This window comes from Lactuca serriola, chromosome 5, assembly GCF_051521515.1.
Source record: "Lactuca serriola cultivar US96UC23 chromosome 5, Lser_US96UC23_V15, whole genome shotgun sequence".
NCBI classification, from domain to species: domain Eukaryota; kingdom Viridiplantae; phylum Streptophyta; class Magnoliopsida; order Asterales; family Asteraceae; genus Lactuca; species Lactuca serriola.
The window spans coordinates 71,216,616-71,239,184 of record NC_136412.1 but is presented as its reverse complement, the minus strand read 5'-3'; the positions used below and the strand labels follow the sequence as shown (position 1 = coordinate 71,239,184).

Here is a 22,569-nt window from a genome sequence, read left to right as displayed (position 1 = left end):
ATCAGATTCTAACAACGTGGATTAACCTACAAAAAACTTAAAGATCTTCACCCACTTTCACTATGAACACCCATACACACACTAGATCGAGGTGAAGAAGACCCATTTCAATGACTATCAAGAAGTCCCTCTCCATTCCCTCTGCTGGTGACCCTCCTCCTTTTCCAAAATCAATTTCAGCACTTTAACTGAAAGGAAAAATTTAAAGCTGAATATCAAAACCCGATTTAAGAGTTTAGTTCCTAATATCCCCGATAGAAATCTCCTTTAAATAAAACTTTTCCAGGAAGGATTATTAGAAATGATTGGGCTAGCGGAGGACTTTTAGGGTGCGATGGATATGGAATGCGAGTAATGGTATTCTGGTTCAGTCTTCCAACAACAATCCTCATCAGTAATCCCTTATCTGTTGATTTAAATTCCAAGCCGCTATGAGGGCATCCAAGACTTTCTTCTCAATGTTCAAAGATTTGATTCCTCACCACCACCTCCAACAAACTGAAAAAGGTAAGGGTTTCTATCAAGATGGCGCTAGTTGGTTGCTTTCTATGTCCAATTTCACCTGGGTTTTCATTGATTTCATCTGGGTTACATTGAGTTTAGTGGTAGATGGGTTATATCAAGCTTTTTGATTTCGTGTGTATAGCGATAGAGGTGGGTGACGGTGGTGGTGGATGGTGTGATTTTTGGATATTGTGATTTTTGGATCAAAACAAACCAGGAACGAAGCATCACAAAAATTAAAGTAGTATAATCATCCATTGATTGAAACATCAATCGATCATCCTTCATCTTCTTTCTAATCTCATTCAGCCAAACCGAACTTCACCGATGGATTGATCATCACTAAGTTGAATCAGAGTTGAATCGGATGCAGATCCCCCTCCATCTCTGGTTGTATAAATGAAGGTGATGGTGGCGGAGTGGGGAGGTGTTGAATGTTGCCGAATTTTTATGTCTAGGGGTTTCCGCCGAGATGAGGGATGAGAAGAACGTATTTCTGATTGGAGGCCAAATTTCTTTTGGATGTAGAGGTGGAAGATGAATTTAGAGAGAGAGGGGGGGATGCGTTTTTTTAATTATTTTAATAGATAAAGAACGAAAGAAAAATTAAAAAAATAAATATATAAGGGTATTATAGTAATTTAAGTTTTCGAATGGACTAAAACCACATATAAACATGGTCAAAAGGACCATAAAACCAAAAAAGTCAAAGTTTAGACTAAACCTCAGAAAAAATGCATACCACAGGAACCTTTTTTGCAAATTTGTATAGATAAATAGATATAAGTTAATATTTTTCGGTATTTAGCCCATTAACTCCATTGTCTGTCTAGGCCCATCAAATCATGAACGCAATCGATCCGTTTTAGCAAGGTCGCCATGGCCATGAATCATGATGCCTGATTACTCCATTAAAATTAAACCCAACTCTTTCATGCCTCCTCAGTCTGCTCCTCCTTCTCCCACTTCTCCTTGTCTCCAAGCTTACACCACGTTGAGTTAGAGGGTGTTTGGCTAAGCTTAAAAGGTAAGTTTTTAACTTATTACTATGGGTGTTTATGGGGTAGTTCGGTTTGAACTGTGAACACGGGGCGGATACCTCATGTGCACTAACCAAAACCGAACCAAATTGGCTAAAAAAAACCAAACCGAATCGAATCAAATCGTTTGAAGGCGGGTAACCACAGTTCGTTTCACGGATACCCACTAAATAAAAAAAAATCAAATTCAATCAAAACTATCAATTCAATTTCGATAATTTCTCTAAATCAGTAAGTCACGAAGTCAAATATATATATATATATATATATATATATATATATATATATATATATATATATATATATATATATATATATATATATATATAACATGAAAACTAATAAATGTAAAATTTTGTTGGGGGCAATGAAGATGTATCATGCCTATGGATCATTTCAAAACAATGCCGATGAATAATACTTTCGGTTTGAATATCTGCGGATACCTATATATACAAACCATAACCGACTCGTAGATAGTCGGTTTTTTCAGTTTTAGTTTTTTTGTTTCAGTTTAATTTGGTTTTGGTTTTTTCTGTTTCAAATTGGTTGGATGGGATCGGTTATTCGGTTTTGTGGTTTTTTTGAACACCCATATTTATTACAAATTTCATACCGATAAAAGTTAAAAAAAAACACGTGTACAAACATTTTTTTAAAAAACAAAATTATAATAAATGACTTTTATAAGTTAGATATCCATTAAATAAATAAATAAATAAATAAAATTTAAAAAAATAAATAATAAATAATAATAATAACTCCTTATTTCACCGTTTGAACCTAAGGTCATCTCCGATGGGAGGTTTAAAGGGGAGTTTAATCCCATTAAACCCAAAATCTCCATTGTAGAAAAATGACTAGGATTCAATGGAATGGGGAGTTCAATCCCCATTGAACTCTATATTCTTTCTCCTCTCTCTCTCTCTCTCTCAAACACACACACACACACACACACATATATATATATATATAATTTTTTATTTTTTATTTTAAATTAATGTTAATTTTAATTGTAGTTTTAAATTTTTAATTTCATGATAATTAATTTTTTATTTAAATAACAATAAATAAAAAGAAAATGATAAATGATGTGACAATCCATTAAATTGTATAGAGTTTAATGGAGTGTAGAGTTTAATGAGTAAAATTGTATAGTGAGTGGAATGTATATGTGTCAATCCATTGAACTCATATGAGTTCAATGCATTGGAGATGGTCTAATAACCTTGTACATACATACAAAATTACAAATCACAGACGTCTCCATCTGTCGATCATTTCTCCAAGCGAGACCTCACCTGTGAAGCCACCCGCCGGAGACCGTCGCATCCCCACAGCATCAGTGGAGACCATCGACCCCACCCCTAGGTTCGTTTTTGTTCAAATTTTCCTGCTATCTTTGTTTTTTTCCTGCTGTCATTAGCATACTTTGTTGGTTCACTGAATCTATCAATTGATTCATAAGAATTGTAAACTAGAAACATCCACTCTGTGTGGTTTTTTTTCTGCTGTCTGATGTGGATTTTTTTTTCTTAGCTTTATTCTTCAATTCTATTAATAATCGATGCATAAGAGCTGTGACAGTTGTTTATCTTCCAATTATGTTATATGATCTGTTAAATCAAAATGTTAAACCATAAGAACAGGAAACAAGACTAATTACCAAACTGTTTGTCAATGTTAAATCTATAACCTATATGTTATATTCATAGGATGCTTATATGATAATAAGCTATAAGTTAATAAGTTAAAAGCTATTTTAATAAGCTTTGCCAAACAGGCTCAATAATGGCTTCGTCACGAGAACTATAAAAAGAGTTGGAGGGAAAAGCAAATGATCTCAGCAAAATCCAAAAGGGCAAGTCATGACTCTATCATCCACATAACATAACATCTATTACTATTACTATTACTATTATTATTATTTTTACTGAAATGAAATAAATCATAAATTAATATTTTGATTTTTGACATTGTACATACAGACATATCCAAGAACCACCAAGTCAGAAAGAAGTACACCATCCAACTTGGTGAAAATGAACTTGTCCTTAAGGTTTCCTTCTTTAATGTTTTCAAATTTGGGTTTCGTTTTTTCTTTTAGCAATTAATGCTTCTCTTTTTTGTTTACAGGAATTGGATTTGTTGAATGAGGATGCAAATGTGTACAAATTAATAGGACCAGTGCTTGTAAAGCAAGATCTAGCTGAGGCAAATGCAAATGTTCGCAAGAGAATTGAATATATTTCAGCTGAGTTGTAAGTTTAAATTATCATATTTATGGGTGCATGTTTTCACAACTCATTATTCGTTTTTTGTGCACAAAACCTCTAATTTCTTTAATTTATATGTTTGTGATCTTATGGAACAATGTTATGTTAAAACAGATGTAGAGGGGACTTTGATTATGATGGATCCAAGTTTATTTTTTAATTTTTGGTTTGTTAATATTAGTTTTGTACAAGAGGAAACGTCTGGATTCAACTCTTCAGGATATGGAGGAAAAGCAAAATAGCAAGAAAGAAGCGGTTAGTGTCGCCTTTTCTCTCTCTTCATCATGAGTTTTTATAATCTAGATGATGCTCATAAATGATATGACAATAGTTATCTAAGAATTGACAAAAAAATTTACTTTTTACAGATTTATAAGTTACAGCAAAGGATTCAATCTCTTCAAGCTGGAAAAGGCAAGGCTTAATTTGCATTATGACAAGTTCATGTAAAATTTGAAAATGTTTGCATGTAGTTTGAGATTCATAGAGTTTTTGCATGATTATATTTTGGAATTGTGGTTTTCGCTACAATTTCCATTTTCTAACTGATTTTGTAATTTTGTTGTTTGGAAAATAATAGAATTATTTTCAGTTTAGAACTACATTTTAAAGACTAAAAAGTCTACAAAATGGTAATTCGGTGTATTTTTTCTGTATTTAATCATTTTCCAAAATCAGGTAACTAGGAATATTGGTTTTTGTGAAATGTGAAAGATTTATGAAGGTTTAAGTTATGTTTGGCAAGGTGAAAAGCTAACTGATTATTGAAAACTGTAATTTTTAGTTGAAAAACTAGTTCCTAGCGTGTACAAGCCAAAAAAACTAGCAAATTGTTGAAAAAACTATATGTTATATGAAAAACTTATAAACTAGTTGATAAAAATAACAAATAGCATTTGGTAAAACTAACTGAAAGATATAAAACGAAATAAGTTGACATTTAGAAGTATATGTTTTTTATAATTAATTAATGATATATGTGAGAAAAAAATTTAAAAAGAAATAAAACTTTTGAAAAACTAATCTAAATAGTTTTTTAAAAGGGGTAATTACAAATCTAGTCTTTTTTCTTAATTAGTTATAAAAAAAATAGTCAAAAAATACCACTTAGCCAAAAATAGCCCATAAAATAATAGTCAACTTATGGTTGACTACAGTCAACGCCGTTGACTACTGTCTTAGGCCAAAAAGTACTCTTTCGTGCTAATGGTCTACTGTTTCACGGGCCCGTTTACTTTTTCGTGGCCCATTAGCCCATAATATATAATGAAAAAAAATTCAGATTAGTCATTTTTCCTATTATTTTCTTTGGTTTGACTACTTTTTTCTCTCAATGGAGCACCCGAAGAACAACCCGGTTTGTCTAATTTTCATCAAAATTTTACCGTGTGTTGTGATTATGAGTAGGTTTTATATATGAGGTTAAATTTTTTTTTTTGAAATTATATATATATATATATATATATATATATATATATATATATATATATATATATAACCGTAGGTTTCATACGAAACCTACGGTGTACAAATGCCCAATGCACAGTTTGTGCAGTGTCGACTTGTACATCTTATAAAAAAAATTAAAAATTTAAAAAAAAAAAATTAAAACCGTAGGTTTTTTTCACAAAACAGTAGACGAAACCCCAAAAATAGTAGATTTAAATATTAAAAAAAAAAACGTATTTTTCCCCCAAAACCGTAGGCTACGGTTTGGGATATCGTAGCTAAACCGAGAGGAAACCGTAGGTTTCCCAAAACCTACGGTTTTGTAGCTTACAAACGAAAAAAAAATTTATACAAAACACGAAACAGTAGACGATTTTAGAAACCTACGGTTTAGTGGGCTATATTTGGACATTTACTAATTTTTGGCTAAAAACTGATAATCACTTCCTTAATTTAGCTAAATTAGTAATTACCCCTTTTTAAAAAGCTACTTTATAAACTACTAGGTGTAAGACTCATGTATTACATGAGTTCATTTTAAAGAAAAAAATATGAAATTCTAAACATTTGAGAAGTTTGAATTTATAAGAAAAAATAGAAAAATATTGAATTATTAAAATTAAATTGTTTGTTTTTCTTTTAAATTAAACAAATAATTTATAAATAAACAAATGAAACTAATGAAACTTTAATTTATAAATTTTGAAATTAGAAGGAAGTCAATTAATGAAATTGATATGCATTTATTATTACATTTATTGCAATTATTACATTTAAATATTATGTGGAAATTAATAAAATGAAAAAAACCATAAAATGTCATGTAGAATAAAATTAATTGAAAATAACCACAAAATGACATGTGGCCGAATCAATGAAAATGTAACATGTGGCAAAAAAAATTCTTTATTTATTAGGGAGGATTTTTTAATATTGTAAAACATGACAACTATTTTTTGTATTGTAAAACATGAAAACTTAAAAAAAATAAAAAAATAAAAAAACTATTTTATCACATACCTATGGTAAAGTAAATCAATAAAATGATAAAAATACATCATACTTTTCTATAATTTTTCCAAAAATAAAACAACATTTTTAATGCAACATAAATTGAATAATCCATCTACACATTCTACTTAGATTTAATTGCACTTTTCTATAATTTTTCCAAAAATAAAACAACATTTTTAATGCAACATAAATTGAATAATCCATCTACACATTCTACTTAGATTTAATTGCATTCAGCAACCTTTACTTCCAACTATTGCAAAATATTCAACAGATGAGCTGATTAATTTTTTTTATAAATCAGCAGTGTAGACTTTTTATTCTTCATATAACTTGGCATTTTCCACAATGTGTCTCAATGCAAAAGTAGTATGTTGCTAATGGACGAATATAAAAATTAATTTTTTTTTTTAATTTCTTTGTTTTCCAAGGCGGCATGAAAGCTCTTCAGCCAAGGCTTGAGCAGGTCCATCATCATCTGTAGCGAATATAATTCGAGATGCCTACAGTAAAAACATAAAAGTTCTTGTTTTTTATTTTTTAGCAGCATTGACTTTGATTTGACTAACATAAATAAAAATAAATAAATTACACACCTTATCCTGATTCATACAGATGATTTAGTAACACACAATTTAATATATAACTGAGTGGTCGTTTTATATGCTTATAAAAAAAATTGGGTTAAATCCAATAAATAACAATATACTTTTATTCATATGTTTATTACAACATCATACTTCATAACATACAGATCTCACAACTAATATAGATAAATAAAATAAAAAAGTAAAAATATCATCTCACATGTTTAATTTTTGACCAACTAGGTAAATAATAATATTCGTGTTCACCACCACACAAAATTAAATTTCACAAAGATATCTTAGAAAAAAATATTTTTAAAATTATAGCATTTTAATTTTCTAATAAGTTTTTCATTCTAATTTTTTTTAACTTGTTAGCAATAATAAGTTTTTATTTATAATCTAATTTTTAAAGACATAACTGCAAAATTTGTCCCTGTGGTTATGCAAAAAGTGTGGATAGAGTCCAAAAAGTTTCCGACTTGCATGGAAGGTCCAAAATCAGGAATTTTCCGTGGTTTTGGTCCCTGGATGAATTGCAAGGACAATTTTGCCCTTTTAATTCCTTTTTTTTCCATTTTCTTATATTCATTAATTAAGTTTTATAATTCACAAAATAAAATAAAATAAAAACGGGCCCACCTTACACCCATTATACCAGATAGTAACCTCTCCTTCTACTTTCGACTCTCTCTCACGTCCTCCTTCTAACCCACCTGTTATGAAAATCAAAGAAATGCAAGCACCATGTTGAGTTTACTCTATGATCAAACAAAAACAAGGATTCCAAGGTCTGATTTTAGAGTAGATGAATATGAAAGCAGGTCAGGTGGAACCCCCTTCTCGCAAATCCCTCTTTGATAGTCGATCAGCCGCTAACCCACATATGTACTTCAACATTTTGCTCTCAACTCCCTGTCGGCCGCCACCTCTAGTTCTCCCTTATCTCAACCGAAAATTGATTTGATGGTTTGGTTTTGTACAATCCATATGATCAATCTCAATTTCCATCGTCCTTCTGTTTCCTGTTAATCGGAGGGGAGGGTTCCATTTCTGTTTTGGGTAATATATGTCGGAGTTGTGGCAAATAAAAAGGGGTTTATGAAAGTGAAACAGGTAGTGTCACCTCCTCAGTTGACGATTCCTTCATGATAATATATGGAAAAGAGATTGCATTTTGTGAGGGAATAGTTGGTTATTGTGATAAATTTCATCATAGATTTTAGGAATGTCAGTTGTGCTCTGGTAATCAGATTTCAATGATTGATGGAATGATACTAGTTTTCGATTTGAAGGTCTCCAACGGTTTCGATGGAGATGCTCTCATAAAGTTTCGATCTTGAAAGATTTTGATCGTATTTGATTTCATGAAGTACATCCAACGATGGGGGTAATGATGGTTTAATTTAATTGATTATCGATGTAATATTGCTTTTACCGGTTAACAAAATCAAATAAGAATCGGGGATATTTCAAAACTGTTGGTGATTTGTTATCATCAATGTTATTTAAGTGTAATAGGGATTACTTTGTTGACTAAAAATGATCTTGATAAACATAAAACAAGTAAGGAAGGTGTGGAGTACACACTTGTTTAAGTTTGATCAAGTATTAAAGTATACTGTCATTTAGGGGCGAAGCCCCTGAACGAACGGGGGTCCGGGGGCAGCGCCCCTGGGAGCGGGGTCCAAGGGGCAGAACCCCTGAATGGATTGTATTGTTGTATTAAAAATGCATCAGAAAATCCAAATTTTGAATATTTGACCCGGTTTTGACTTTGAATTAATCTTTATACAAAACCCGGATTTATGACAGTTTTTACCGTTGAGAAAAACTGTTATATGACAGTTTTGACAGTTTTTCGGATAAGGCAGATTTATAACCAATTTTAGTCACTTTTCTGGTACTCACGGAATTACAACATTTCAATCTCTCTTTCTTTTCTCTCTGATTTTATCTGAGTCTTATCCAATTGAGGATTTGGGAGTACCACCCAAATACTTCGATTTGAAAGTGATTATCACGATTCTCAGATTTCCAAGTGCCACTAAACCATATTTCTAACAAAAACTTATGTCAACAACTGAGAAATATTTTACTGGGTGGGGAGGAGCCATAATCGACGAATTTGTCGGTGATGTTTCGGTTTGTGTTTGAGTTATATGTGTGCGTGTGTTTTTTCTATTAAATTACAGTTGTGTGTGTGTGTGTGTTTGACTTAGAGGGGAAGGGGAAAAGACGATGGACGGGAAATGGGTTTTAAAGGTTTTTGTATGTGTGTGTGTGTGAGAGAGAGAGAGAGAGAGAGAGAGAGAGAGGGAGGGTACCATTGTGGTGGGTGGGCCGTTATTTTGTTTTTCTTTTATTTTTAAATGAGCAATTTATTAAAATAAATATAAAAATGCAAAAAAGAAACATAGAAGGACAAAATTGTCATTTCAACTTTACTAGGGACCAAAACCACGAAAAATACTTGATTTTGGACCTTTTATGCAAGTCAGGAACTTTTTGGACTCTATCCACAATTTTTGCATAACCACATGGACCAATTTTGCAGTTTTGTCATTTTTAAATCACTTTTTATTATGTTATGATTATATAATCACATATTTTTTTATTAATGATACGAAATTAAACATTACAAAAGACAAATTTACCGGTAAGATTCTCAACTTTTTGTAGTGATAAACCGCATACATAATATTTGTTTTATTCAATAGGATGTAATTATATTGGTGGCGGTTATGTCATTAAAATTATAACTTTAATAAAGAAAAATATGTAAAAATTTAATAATAAAAAACTAAGAACTAAAGTGGTAAAGATATGTTGTGTTCTTTTATAATTTGTAAAAGCCAACTTTATGTTAAATAAAAGAGAAAGTAATAAAACATTGACAAATTGCGCCTGTAGCTCAGTGGATAGAGCGTCTGTTTCCTAAGCAGAAAGTCGTAGGTTCGACCCCTACCTGGCGCGAATTCTTTTTGTTTGAGAAAAAAGCAATTATTATATTATTTTTCATCTTATCACTCCCAACCTATTTTATTACTACCGCTTTGTTCAATTTTCATCTTTATATTTTTTAAATGTTGAACCTTTCGACTTCAAATTTTATAAAATATCATTTTAAGATATACGCGGTGGACGACCAGACCTGTGTCGTAGATGAGTCTAATCTTTATATACGACTCATTATAGTATACTAATAATTCATGCTTGAAAACAAAATTGATTTATATGTATCATCGTGAACTATGATTCTCGTCAATCTAAGTCAGAACACGTTATATCACTCTTTCTCTTGAACCTACTAGGTCATGAGGGTGTGTGTGTGTTTGATTATTGATTAATTGATTGTTTGAAAATCAATGCACCATCCGATTTAGAAATCAAAATTGTAAGTTTCAAAATCCAATAAGATCACTCAATTTCATAATCGCTTTTGGCATTCAATTTCATATTATTGATTAATTGATTGTTTTAATTTTAAAAATCAAAATCGAATTTTTGAGAAATCTAATGATCAGCTCTTGTTTCTCAATTTTAGAATTGATTGACTTTTATTGTGGCTTGTGTGCTTAATTGTTTCATTTTCAAATGATTACTTCTTTTAAACAAGATTTGAACAATACAATAACTATGAAAAGAATCTTGGTTTTCTTGCAAAAATTAGAGTTTGATGACAAATATCTTAAGTTGTGTTGTAGTCGTCTTGAAGTCACACTTAAGTACGATGAACGATCAAATATTGCGCCAATAAACTTTATCTGGAGTTAAATATGGTTGACGAGTTCTTACCAAATGAAACTACTTACTCTATCAATGTTTTAAAATACATGAAAAAGTCGGTTGTTTTCCTAATGCATATAAAGTCTTGGTGATTATTCTAGTAACTGTTGCATTTGTAGAAACATTTTTCTCAAAATTGAAGTCATGAATGTCCTACATATAGTCCACAATGTCACAAGACAGTTATGACCCATCAACTTTGTAAAATGTCAGGTAGACTCATTCGGCTTTGAACTTTGTAAAATATCATTTTGACAATCTCAATTTTCTAAACTGTCATATGTTTTGTACGTATGAGTTAGGTCACATATAATATATTTTCATTCGACGGTATAAATTAGAGTTACTAAGGGATACCGACCTAATATATTTATCTATCAACAAATTCAATAGTGTTTAACTTTATCAATACAATCATCAAAATTAACTTAAATCTATTTTTTGCCTCGTACCTTTAACTAAAAAAAACTAAAACTTGAATAAATCTTAATTTACCTCACATAACAATATATATATATATATATATATATATATATATATATATATATATATATATATATTCACAAACGAGTATTAAAAACACATACATAAATTACCAACATCACAATGTATAATGATGATAAAAATACAAAATAAATAGCATTAAACTTGTATAAAAATGAAATAATTTCAACTTCAAACGCTAAAAATAATAATCTAGTATCTATACGTAATTTCTAAGACTTTGACCAACATTTTAGAATAATATTAACTTCAAACTATTTTGTTTTTGTTTTTATAGCCAAAAGAACAACCTTCCAATCATTTTCGATTAAACGGAAATAACACTTTTCATTTCTAATTTACACAAGTAAACAAACCGACTGACATGAATCTTTAAAATTCGGTCGAACATAATCTTCGTGTTATTTTCAAATTAAATCAGCTTCTTTATTCTTAAATATTTATTCCAAATTTTGTAACAAATAAATAATCATAGATTAAAAAAAACTCAACTAACATGATCAACCAACCTCCTTTCCACATAAATTGTAACCACCACTCTATTTATACCAAAACTCTTTCACTTCCTCACCACCACCACCACCATGGAACCCACCATCATAGGAACCTCCGATTTCATTAAAGCCTACTCCGATGGTACCATTGAGCGTTTCATACCGGAAACATCTCCGGCCTCTCTTGACTTGTACGATGGCTACAAGTGCAAAGATGTAACCATAGATCCATCAAAACCAATAACTGCAAGACTTTTCATCCCCACTGCCGCCGTCATGCCACCATCACTACCAATCGTGGTATACTTCCACGGCGGCGGTTTTGCAATCGGCTCCACCACATGGCTAGGCTACCATCACTTCCTAGGAGACCTTTCCGCCGCCACTAAATCAATCGTTCTTTCCGTCGACTACCGCCTCGCACCGGAAAATAGGCTTCCGATTGCATACGAAGACTCTTATGCATCCCTCGTTTGGTTATACAAACAAAAACCGTCCGATTCCTGGCTCCAAGACGCCGATCTTTCTAGGGTTTTCCTCTCGGGAGATAGTGCCGGAGGAAACATAGCTCACCAAGTAGCCATTAGAGCGATTCGGGATACGCAGTGTCCGGTTAGGGTTTCTGGAATACTCTCCATTCACCCGTACTTCGGTAGTGAGAAGCGAACCGAGTTAGAGACGAAAGTCGAGTCAGCTGATGATGTGAAGTCGAACGATATGTTTTGGAGCCTAAGCGTGCCTAAGGGCTCGAACCGTGACTATGACGGGTGCAACCTTGAAAAGATGGTGGTCTCGATGTCAGAATGGAATCGGTTTCCGGACGTTCTTGTTTTTGTGGCGGAATTTGATTTCTTGAAGGAACGGGGAGTGGAGTACGCCGAATTTTTGAAGGGAAAAGGCGTAAAAGTGGAACTAATTGAGACAAAAGACGAAAAGCATGTTTTTCACGTTTTCCGGCCCAATTCCGAGGAGACTAAGTTGTTACAAAGTCAGATGAATGAGTTCATACATAGTTTTTGAACTCTTTGTACTCAGTTAAAGAATAAAACACATAAAATTCGAATAATAAATATAAAATATAAGACTTATTTACATGATTTATGTTATGCTGGAGCATTTTGTATACCTACGGATGAATCTAATGATCAAATCCACTCATGAAACCGCCTACAAAGCCGGCTCCATTACAACCTCCGCATAGCATTTCTTTCCTGCCTCTGCAAGAAGAAAGACATGAAAAATAGCATCAAATATGTCATAAAATAACAACATGCTTTTCAATTTGTCTCACTAGGATACTTTTCTTTTTTCCATACATGCCAAGTCACTTTATTTTTCAAAAAATTTCACTTAGGTCGGTTGGTAACTTGTTTCACGATTGTTTACATGTATTCTATTTATGTTTTGTCATTCATATTTTGTTCATGTACGATGCATGACATTTTGGGTTGTTTTCATGTATTTTATTCATGTCATAATCATTACATCAATATTAAAACCAAATTTTATTAACACCCAACATTTTTTATTGTTTTCATGTATTCCTAATATAAGTAATGTGTTACCAAACTTAGTAAGTGATAAGTTGGACATTTTTTTAGAGCACATTGATTATGTACATGTTCAAAAAAAGAAGTAAGGAAGTCATCAATGTATCAAATAAGTAAAAACAATTCTGAAAAAATGAGGAAGGAAAATAATTAGTACCCACAAAGCCAACACGAGTCCCCAGCTTTAAATTGCCCGTTAAAGAAATCTTCAGGGTTAATACCAACACCTTTGCATTGCGAACATTGAACTGCACCTGCAATTCTCATAAAATTTAGTGATGAAAGTGAAAAATTTTGCTACGTTTTTTTCCCACAAGTGTTATTCGTATAAACTGTTGTCTGGATAAATAATATTTAAGGAATATCTGACAAACTAACAACAAACTCGAGAAAATTGAAGAACAAAAAATGAAGGGTTGGATCAAATTAATAAGATTTGGATTATCAAGTAATATTGAGATAAGTGTAAAACAGTAAATTCCCCACACTATCCCTAGCTTTAAGTAATTTTGGGTATATTTGATTCTTAGCATAATCCCTATCAAAACACATATTCAAACACCTCCTAAGTGGCAAACAAATACAAATTTCTATTATGTCAAGAAATACTAATAAGCATAAATTTTGAGTTTAAACAATCGAATTCATCAAATTTAGTAATATATGAAAGGGAGTTTTTCTACTTTTCTTGAAAAATACATATAAAAGCGATTTACTTACCATTTCCATCACAATCCGTACATATGACACTCTTTACTTTTGGCTTCGTTTCCTTGTCTCCTGTAGCCTGCATATTTGCCAATAGTACGCAATTCGTATATCAATAACTCATAGTCTCCATACCCGAAAAGCCCTAATTGTGAAAGTAAGATTGCGATAATAAAAAAGAAGTTTAGAACATTTGATTGAATGCAAGAAAAGAATGGACCTTAGGTTTCAAAGAGTCAAACTTGACTGTTCTATGAAGCTTTCGATTGCTTTGATTGGCGATAAGAACACCTATGATTGAAAACCCAGAAGCCAAATTGAAGCAGAATCTGGTAGAGTTAGATTAAACAGCATGAAAGTGTAGATTTTTGGTGGGTGGGTGTGAAAACTTGCAGTGGGAAGAAGACAATTTACCTGGGTTCTGAAGAGGTATGAATTGTATGGCTAAAAAACATGAAGATAAAGCCATTGTATTATTCGGAAGTAGGAAGTGAGTTGAGCGATTTTACTTATTTTCTGGTTCGTTAATGATGATATAGGCCACACTTCCCATCGTTCAGTTCTAGAAATCAAATCTGAATTGCCCACAAAAATTTGTAACTACTTACGTATTTATGTAGCTGTTAAATTTTCATAAAAACTCAGTGCGTTTTGTGGGATAAAATGAGAAAAATGTTTTTCGTTTCTTGAAAAAAAAAAAGGTTTTAAGTATAAATTTTAAAAGACGTATTTAGGTAAAAAAAAAATTGAGTTTTATTATTATTATTATTATTGGAAAACTAGTTGTGAGACTCATGTATTATATGGGTTAATTAGAAAAAAAATAAAAAAATAACTTAAAAGGGTAAGAAATTTTCAAAAATGTACAAAAAAGACTATTATTCCCTTTTTAGTGTAAAAAATACATTTAAATTGAAAATTTTGTACTAAAAACACCAACAAAGTACAGATAGTGGCTTGTGGTAACCGGTTACATCAGGTAAAATAATGGTTTGGTTATTTAATGGATATTTACTCCTTCAATAACCAAATTAGGGTTCTTCATCTTCATCAACACCCCTCCCTCCTGCAACGGCTCCTATGACATCTTGATCTTCATCAACATTTCCCAAATCAAATTCACGCATTTCCAAGAGCACGAGTACAATTGATTATGCTAACCCTTGTCACTGTGAGAAGCCTTCCGTAATTTGGACCTTAACTACAAGGGATAATCCGGGTAAAAAGTTTGTGTAACTCAATGGTAAATGAATCTCATATATTTGTCATCTACTTCTCTTACATTGCTGATTTCTGATGTAAATTTTATTATGTATGAGCTGCATGCTAGGACTGCCTAGTCCTCAGTAGGATGGCCTGGTTAGGTAATGCTTGATATGGTTACTCGATGCACAAATGTTGCTTGCTTTGTGCTATAGGGGTCATGGCTAACTTTAACTAACTAGTGAGCGGATATGTAACAGTATATGCAAGCTAGTTAGGGGAGGATGGTAGGGACTCCTGGTGCAGCTGATGGCGGAGAGTAGGTCGGAGAGTGCCCTAGGAAAGCCTATGATGAGAATAGTTGGAAAGGGATATTGGTTAAGGGACTTGGTGAAGTCGAAGCAATCCTTGAGGAACGTACGAATAGATGTGGAAGGTAGTATGGGCCCGTATTACTGAAAGCAGAGGATCCGTACTCGAGTCAAGGAGGGCCGAGATGGAACCAGGAATCTGGGATAATGTGTGAGACCTCTTGGGGTATGTTTGATTCTGACGTTTACGTGTTTATTTTCAGTATGGTGACCACACGACATGGAGCAGGAGGCTCAGGATCTGGGTTAGGATCGGGATCTTTTTTTTTTTGGGTTTTTGGCCCTACTCGTCGAGTAGCAGCGGGTTGGATCGCGAATTAAGTGGCCTACTCGGCGAGTCCTTTGTTGGACTCGACGAGTAGGAGCTGGAGAGTGAAACCCTAAGTTCCGGGGTTTGCACCTCTATTTAAAGAAGCTCAAGCCTCTTTCAGTTCTTTTGCAGCCCCCCTTTGCATCTCTAACTTGTGTGTGTGTGCCCTTTGTGTATTGAAGTTGAGAGAGGATTTTTGGTGGAAAAGTTTGGTGAATCAAGTGATTTTGGCAAGGAGCTGGGAAGGGATCCGATTTCTTCTTCTGTGGACATCTCTTGGGAAGGTGGTGGAGCCGGTGACAAGTGATCCGATAGTTGGAGTTACCTTTCGAGTCGACATCTGCAAGGTGAGTTATCCTCACTATATCGATAGGGTCTACGGCACCAAGGCCGACCCTTTAGTTGTTATTGTTATGGTATGCTACATGTGATATGATCGGTTTGATCGGAATCAGGGGAGGCAGTATGTTATGCTTTTATGATCCGTAGGGATTGGTATGTCAGTGACCTGTTAAGTCAGCGCTCTAGTTACGAGAGAAGTCTATGATTGATGATCAGTGAGATAGATATGCTTGATGTTTGTATATGCTAGTATAAGATAGTATGCCCACATGGTTACTTGCTTGTTGGTTGGGTTGAGGCGGTCCTGCTTTGTGCTGAAGGCCAACATACCCTATGAGCGGTCCGGGGAGACTGTAGGCCCACGTGGCGGACCAGTCATGCCGAAGGCTCGGGATAGATTCAGATAGACTGTAGGCCCAGAAGGGCGGACCAGTCAGGCCGATGGCCCAGTATGCATGTTGAATGATTGATTGTCATTGATATGATTTCTGTCTGTATGGTATTGGTATTTTGGGGGTAGCTCACTAAGCCCTCGGGCTTACAGTTTTCAGTTTATTGTTTCAGGTACTTCAGGTGATCGAGGGAAGGCGAAGGCGTGACCGTACCGCTCCTCATCCTTATGATCTATTTTGGGACACTCTTATGATAAATGAATTGGAAATGTTTTGTAAAAACAATTACTATTTGTTTCTTTTGTCAATGTTAAAAGTTTAAATTTGGCGTAAATTTTATGGATGTTACAACAAGTGGGGTAGAGCTGATGATCCAGGGCGAGAGGCCACAACGAGGACCAGCTTTATGTTCAGCAGCGAGAGTTAGGCGCTACCTTCAGCAGGGTTGCGCAGGATTTGTCGCCTATGTTACGGATACCCGGGAGGCGGGTAAGGCGACGGTGGGCGATGTGCCCGTGGTACGAGAGTTTGCGGATGTGTTCCCCGAGGAGTTGTCTGGGATACCTTCGGAGAGGCAGGTGGAGTTCAGGATCGACCTCGTCCCTGGTGCGGCTCCGATAGCCAAGGCACCGTATCGATTGGCTCCTCCTGAGATGTAGGAGTTGTCTACACAACTGCATGATCTGTTAGACAAGGGATTCATCAGACTGAGCAGTTCACCCTGGGGAGCCCCGATTCTATTTGTGAAGAAGAATTACGGGTCGCATCGGATGTGTATAGATTATCGGGAGCTGAATAAGGTAACTGTGAAGAATCGTCACCCACTTCCGAGGATCGATGACCTCTTTGACCAACTACAGGGAGTATCTTGGTTCTCCAAGATTGATTTACGTTCAGGGTATCATCACATGAGGGTCAGAGATGAAGATGTGCAGAAGACTGCTTTTCGGACGCGTTATGGCCACTATGAGTTCGTGGTGATGCCCTTCGGGCTCACCAATGCTCCTGCCGCGTTCATGGATCTCATGAACCGCATGTGCAGACCGATGTTGGATCGGTCTGTGATAGTTTTAATTGATGACATCTTGGTTTATTCCAAGACGCGAGAGCAGTATGAGGAGCATTTGCGGGAGGTTTTGGATACTTTGGGGATGGAGAACTTGTATGCTAAGTTCTCCAAGTGTGAGTTCTGGTTGCGCGAGGTGCAGTTTCTTGGGCACCTTGTTAATCAGGACGGGATTTTGGTGGATCCAGCCAAGGTAGAGGTCGTGATGAGGTGGGAGGTTCTGAGGTCTCCATCTGAGATTCGGAGTTTCCCGGGGCTGGTTGGCTACTATCGGAGATTCATTCAGGACTTCTCCAAAATAGTCGTACCTCTGACCAGGCTGAAAAGGAAAGTCGTGGTCTTTCGTTGGGGGCCTGAACAACAAGCTGCATTTGAGACATTGAGACAGAGATTGTGTGAGGCGCCAATTTTAGCCCTGCCGGAGGGCATGGAGGATTTTATGGTGTACTGCGATGCGTCCATCTCGGGTTTGGGCGCGGTATTGATGCAGCGAGGGCATGTTATTGCTTACGCTTCGAGGCAATTGAAACCTCATGAGGCGAATTATCCGGCACATGATTTGGAGCTGGGGGTTGTTTTTTTTGCCCTCAAGATTTGGCGTCATTACCTCTATGGGGTTCGTTGTACCATTTACACAGACCACAAGAGCCTGAGGTATCTCATGGACCAGCCGAATCTGAACATGAGGCAGCGTTGGTGGTTAAATGTGGTGAAGGATTATGAATGTGAGATCCTTTACCACCCGGGAAAGGCCAATGTGGTGGCTGATGCGCTTAGCTGCAAGGCAGCGTCGATCAAAGATATCTGCATGCGGATGACCATGGTGACTCCGCTGTTGGAGCAGATTCGAGAGGCCCAATAGGAGGCTATGAAGGAGGAACATCAGAAGCGAGAGCGTATTGTGGGTCAGGTTTCCTCCTTCGACTATGATAGACGAGGGTTGTTGACCCTCCACCGTAGGTGTGGGTTCCCTATCATGGAGGTGTGCGTCAGACATTAATGGAGGAGGCGCACAAATCCATGTTTTCTATCCATCCCGGGGCGACAAAGATGTATAGGGATCATTGTCATGCCTATTGGTGGCCCTGCATGAAGCGAGATGTAGCATGGTATGTGGAGCGGTGCTTGACCTGCTGGAAGGTCAAGGCCGAGCATCAGAGGCCTCATGGAAAGATGCAGTTGTTGGATATTCCCATGTGGAAGTGGGAAGATATTACCATGGACTTCATCACCAAACTTCCCAGGATCGCGCGGGTAGTGGATTACATATGGGTCATCATGGATCGGTTGACCAAGAGTGCCCATTTTATACCGATCCAGGAGAGTATATCGGCCGAGGAGCTGGCCGACATCTACATTCGAGAGGTGGTGGCGCGGCACGGGGTGCCAATGTCAGTGATTTTAGACAGGTACGTACGGTTTACCTCCAGGTTCTGGAAGAATTTCCACGATGAGTTGGGTACTCGTCTCCGCTTTAGCACCTCTTTTCATCTGCAAATGGATGGTCAGAGCGAGCGAACCATCCAGACTCTGGAGGATATACTGCGGGCATGTGTGCTAGACTTCGGTGGTAGCTAGGATACTTACCTCCCATTGGCTGAATTCTCCTATAACAACAGCTACCACACGAGTATCGATCATCCTCCCTTTGAGATGTTGTACGGGAGGAAGTGCAGGACCCCGATATGTTGGGGTGAGGTTGCCCAGAGGGTCATGGGGAGCACCGAAGTGATGTTCAAGACGACAGAGAGGATTCAGCAGGACAGGAGTAGGCTCCAGACTACACAGAGTCGGCAGAAAAGCTATGCCGACAAGCGTCGTTCAGACCTGGAATTCCAGGTCGGGGATATGGTTCTCCTGAAGGCGTCGCCTTGGAAAGGTTGTTGGATTAGTTTCTAAGGCTGTAACTATGTTTGGTAAGTACTTGACCCGATTGTGCATGGTCCTTTTGGGTTGCCTTCACCATAGCAACTTGACAAGATGATTTATATAGAGAGTATAGATATTATTATTGTTAATGTATTATAAGAGTAATATGTTAAAGGAATAATAATATTATTTTATTAATATAAGTCATAAATTAATTGGGAATTAATTTGGTTACTTAAAGAGATTAATTGAATAAAGGGACATAAACTGTCAAATGTGTGATAGTTGTATTTTGGGCTAAGAATCCTTATGGATATAGGGGTGGACGATTTTAGGGATAAGGATATCCTAGAAATCGTCCAAGGCCTTATCTAGAAGGATTATTGGATTGCTTTGAGGCTAAGTTATCCAATTAGGGTTTAAGGTGAAACCTTAGCAGCTCACAGTATAAATAGGCCCTTAGGGTTGGAGAAATCGGCCACTTGTTGTTGGAGGAAACCCTAGAGCCGATTTCTCTCCTCCTTCCCTCTCTCAAATCATTTTCTTGCTAGTAGGTGTTTGTAAGCCATTAGAGGAGTGACAATTGTGACTCTAAGCTCCAAGAAGAAGAAGTTTTCAAGCAATTAACTCAAGGTATTTGATATGTGCATAATTAGCTAATTATTTAACATATATTCTTGGTTATTTTTGGTTAGTTATGAGAATAATATGGAAAAAAGGTACTTAAAATGCTTTGAATTGTGTTTTCAGTCCAAAAGATATGCTTGGAGGCAAAAAGGAGAAAAGGGAAAGCAAGTGAAGGTTAAAGAATGGAAAGAGAGACTTACTCGGCGAGTAGGTCGGCATTACTCGGCGAGTACGCGATGAGATGCCAGGAGATATGTACGACTGCTGATCTAGAGACGGATAAGTATTGACCTACTCGGCGAGTTTATTCTGCTACTCGCCGAGTACCCTCTGTTTGAGGATATCTATAAAAGACGAATCCTTATTCCATAAGAAGGCATTCCTGGCGAGTTTTAAAAGAGGGAGCTGCGACTAAAAGGTTCAGAATGCGCTAAGGAACCCTAGGCTTCAAGAGTTGGAAGAATTCAAGCAATTAGGTTAATTCTACCACTTAGACTTAGGAATTAAACATGTTTGTTTTCATAAACTTTGTTTTTATGCTTGTTCCTACTGCAACTATGAGCTAAACTCGTTTTTGTTTCTGTTTGGGGAATACCAAAGAACTCCTATGGTTTAATTATTGATTCTTGTTTAATTGTCTATTGGTGATTTATTAAATTAAGTTTGTTAAAGAACCTTATGTATTAATCACTACTATTTTCTGTTAATTGGAAGGCAATTAGGTTGCATGAACATCACTTAATTGTTAACCTCATATGTCTATGTGAATGCTAAAATATATGCTTAGAATTAATGATTATGAAACTAAGATTAATAAGAAAATAGGAAGATTAATGTGTGAGCTTGTTTGAGAAACCATCAACAAGAGGTTAATTGAATTAATAACTTAATTGACCATTACAAATCTTATTTAATCCAAATAATTAATCTAGGGAATTAATTAGTTTAAACACTTGATCAACGCTTAAATTAGTTAATTGTCTAAGGGTTAGGAGTAATGAACATGAACCTAACTACTATCATTGGTAACCAATAGCAATTAATCTACCTTAACTTAAATAACCATAGGAGTGAATTGGTTGAACCTAAATAGAAACATCTTTATCAAATTTGGTGAATAGTTGTTGCTTTAGTTAATTAGTTAAATTTAGTTTGTTTAAGTTTCTAGTCTTGCAAAACTAGAGAAAAAACCATTTACTTTTATTATTTGTTTTAGTTAAAATTAGCTATTAGTTTAATTTTCGTTCCCTGAGTTCGATACCTTACTTATCAATCTATACCACTTAAAGACAGGTTCACTGCCTTTGTGTGCTCAAATTATTAATAAAAAGTAGGGATAAAACTAGTTGAATTTACACACATCAAGTTTTTGGCGCCGTTGCCGGGGAACGGTTCTAAATAATTAAGCTAATTCCTAATTTTTTCGATCCTTTGTGTGAGTCTACTTGCATAAAGTTCATTTATTGCAATTTAGTATCCAGTAATTAGGTTTTAGTATCTGTTTTAGTTAAGTTAAAACTTAAATTTTTTTTTTTTGAAATATCACTGATACTCGCCGAGTGCACTCGCACCTACTCGGCGAGTAGCAGTTCAACCAGCAATTTTTTTTTTCTTTTACAATCTTTTTGTTCTTTTTACGTTTTTTTTTATTTGATTAATTTCAGGACTCTGATGACCAGAGGAGCAAACACACCACTGGTACCTCCGTTTGAAGATCCCGAATCCGAATTGAAAAGAAACAAAGGGAAGGACGTGGAGAGTTAAAGCACACCAAAGAAATCACCATTGTCCAACTTGAAGACTGTTTTTGGGAAAAAGAAGAGCAGTAAATCAGGAGCTTCTAGCGCTTCCTTGACAATTGAGGAGCCAATCCAAGAAGATATTGGATACGAGACCGAGGAAGAAGAGGAGGCAACGTACGAACAAGAAACCGAATCGGAGGAAGAGTTAGCATTCACTATGGCTAACATTGATGAAATTCCCATGGGGGAATGGAAGAAGAGGATGCGCGACGACCATGGCCCGGGACTTGTGCAACCCGCAATTCCCGCAACTGCTACCTTCGAACTAAAAGGTCATATCCTAGCTGCGCTTAAGGAAATACCTTTCTATGGGAAAGATCATGAAGATGCCTACAAACATTTGGATGAAGTAAATGATGTTGCTGACTATTTCAACATTCCAAATGTAACCCGCGAAACTCAACTACTTCGGATGCTTCCGGTAACCTTCAAGGGTGTTGCTAAAGACTGGCTCAAATCACTTCCTCCCGGGTCAGTCACTACTTGGGCCAAAATGAAGGAAGAATTTATAGATCACTTTTGCCCACCATCCAAAATAGCCAAACTCAAGAAGGCCATTGCAAACTTTGAACAACAAGCTGGAGAATCTTTATATGAAGCATGGGAGAGGTACAAAAGTTTACTACGAAATTGCCCACACCATGATCTAAACAGCCAGCAAAAAGTTTCCAT

The 22,569-nt window shown here is 35.6% G+C and overlaps 2 protein-coding genes, 2 non-coding genes and 1 pseudogene across 4 annotated transcripts; 3 read left to right on the top strand and 2 right to left on the bottom strand.

The window, feature by feature from the left end:
• The first annotated feature begins 431 nt into the window (after nucleotides 1–431).
• Nucleotides 432–4,260, top strand: LOC145049592 (prefoldin subunit 6-like). The gene is made up of 5 exons (XM_078997978.1): nucleotides 432–507; nucleotides 3,533–3,603; nucleotides 3,681–3,805; nucleotides 4,015–4,075; nucleotides 4,189–4,260. The coding sequence occupies exons 1-5, from the start codon at nucleotides 432–434 to the stop codon at nucleotides 4,243–4,245; spliced, it is 390 nt and encodes a 129-aa protein (XP_078854104.1). The 3' UTR covers nucleotides 4,246–4,260.
• A 5,513-nt stretch (nucleotides 4,261–9,773) lies between these two features.
• Nucleotides 9,774–9,846, top strand: TRNAR-CCU (transfer RNA arginine (anticodon CCU)). Its single transcript has one exon. It is a non-coding gene; the product is annotated as a tRNA-Arg (tRNA).
• A 1,881-nt stretch (nucleotides 9,847–11,727) lies between these two features.
• On the top strand, nucleotides 11,728–12,677 carry LOC145052599 (putative carboxylesterase 6 pseudogene; annotated as a pseudogene).
• A 23-nt stretch (nucleotides 12,678–12,700) lies between these two features.
• Nucleotides 12,701–14,492, bottom strand: LOC145052600 (protein BUNDLE SHEATH DEFECTIVE 2, chloroplastic-like). Its single transcript, XM_079000440.1, has 5 exons — nucleotides 14,330–14,492; nucleotides 14,136–14,206; nucleotides 13,928–13,994; nucleotides 13,365–13,461; nucleotides 12,701–12,874 (listed from the first exon to the last, which is right to left on the bottom strand). The coding sequence occupies exons 1-5, from the start codon at nucleotides 14,382–14,384 to the stop codon at nucleotides 12,796–12,798; spliced, it is 369 nt and encodes a 122-aa protein (XP_078856566.1). The 5' UTR covers nucleotides 14,385–14,492; the 3' UTR covers nucleotides 12,701–12,795.
• Nucleotides 14,493–22,438: 7,946 nt separating this feature from the next.
• LOC145055840 (small nucleolar RNA R71) lies at nucleotides 22,439–22,545 on the bottom strand. Its single transcript, XR_013685390.1, has one exon. It is a non-coding gene; the product is annotated as a small nucleolar RNA R71 (small nucleolar RNA).
• Nucleotides 22,546–22,569: the final 24 nt, after the last annotated feature.

Bases quoted from the DNA above. Each gene is read 5' to 3' on its own strand.
- LOC145049592 (XM_078997978.1), top strand. From the start codon at position 432: ATGAGGGCATCCAAGACTTTCTTCTCAATGTTCAAAGATTTGATTCCT. The intron at 3,604-3,680 runs GTTTCCTTCTTT...TTTTGTTTACAG, and splicing joins AAAATGAACTTGTCCTTAAG to GAATTGGATTTGTTGAATGA. The intron at 4,076-4,188 runs GTTAGTGTCGCC...TACTTTTTACAG, and splicing joins AAAATAGCAAGAAAGAAGCG to ATTTATAAGTTACAGCAAAG.
- LOC145052600 (XM_079000440.1), bottom strand. From the start codon at position 14,384: ATGGCTTTATCTTCATGTTTTTTAGCCATACAATTCATACCTCTTCAG. The intron at 13,995-14,135 runs GTCCATTCTTTT...GCAAATATGCAG, and splicing joins TTGACTCTTTGAAACCTAAG to GCTACAGGAGACAAGGAAAC. The intron at 13,462-13,927 runs GTAAGTAAATCG...TGAGAATTGCAG, and splicing joins TACGGATTGTGATGGAAATG to GTGCAGTTCAATGTTCGCAA.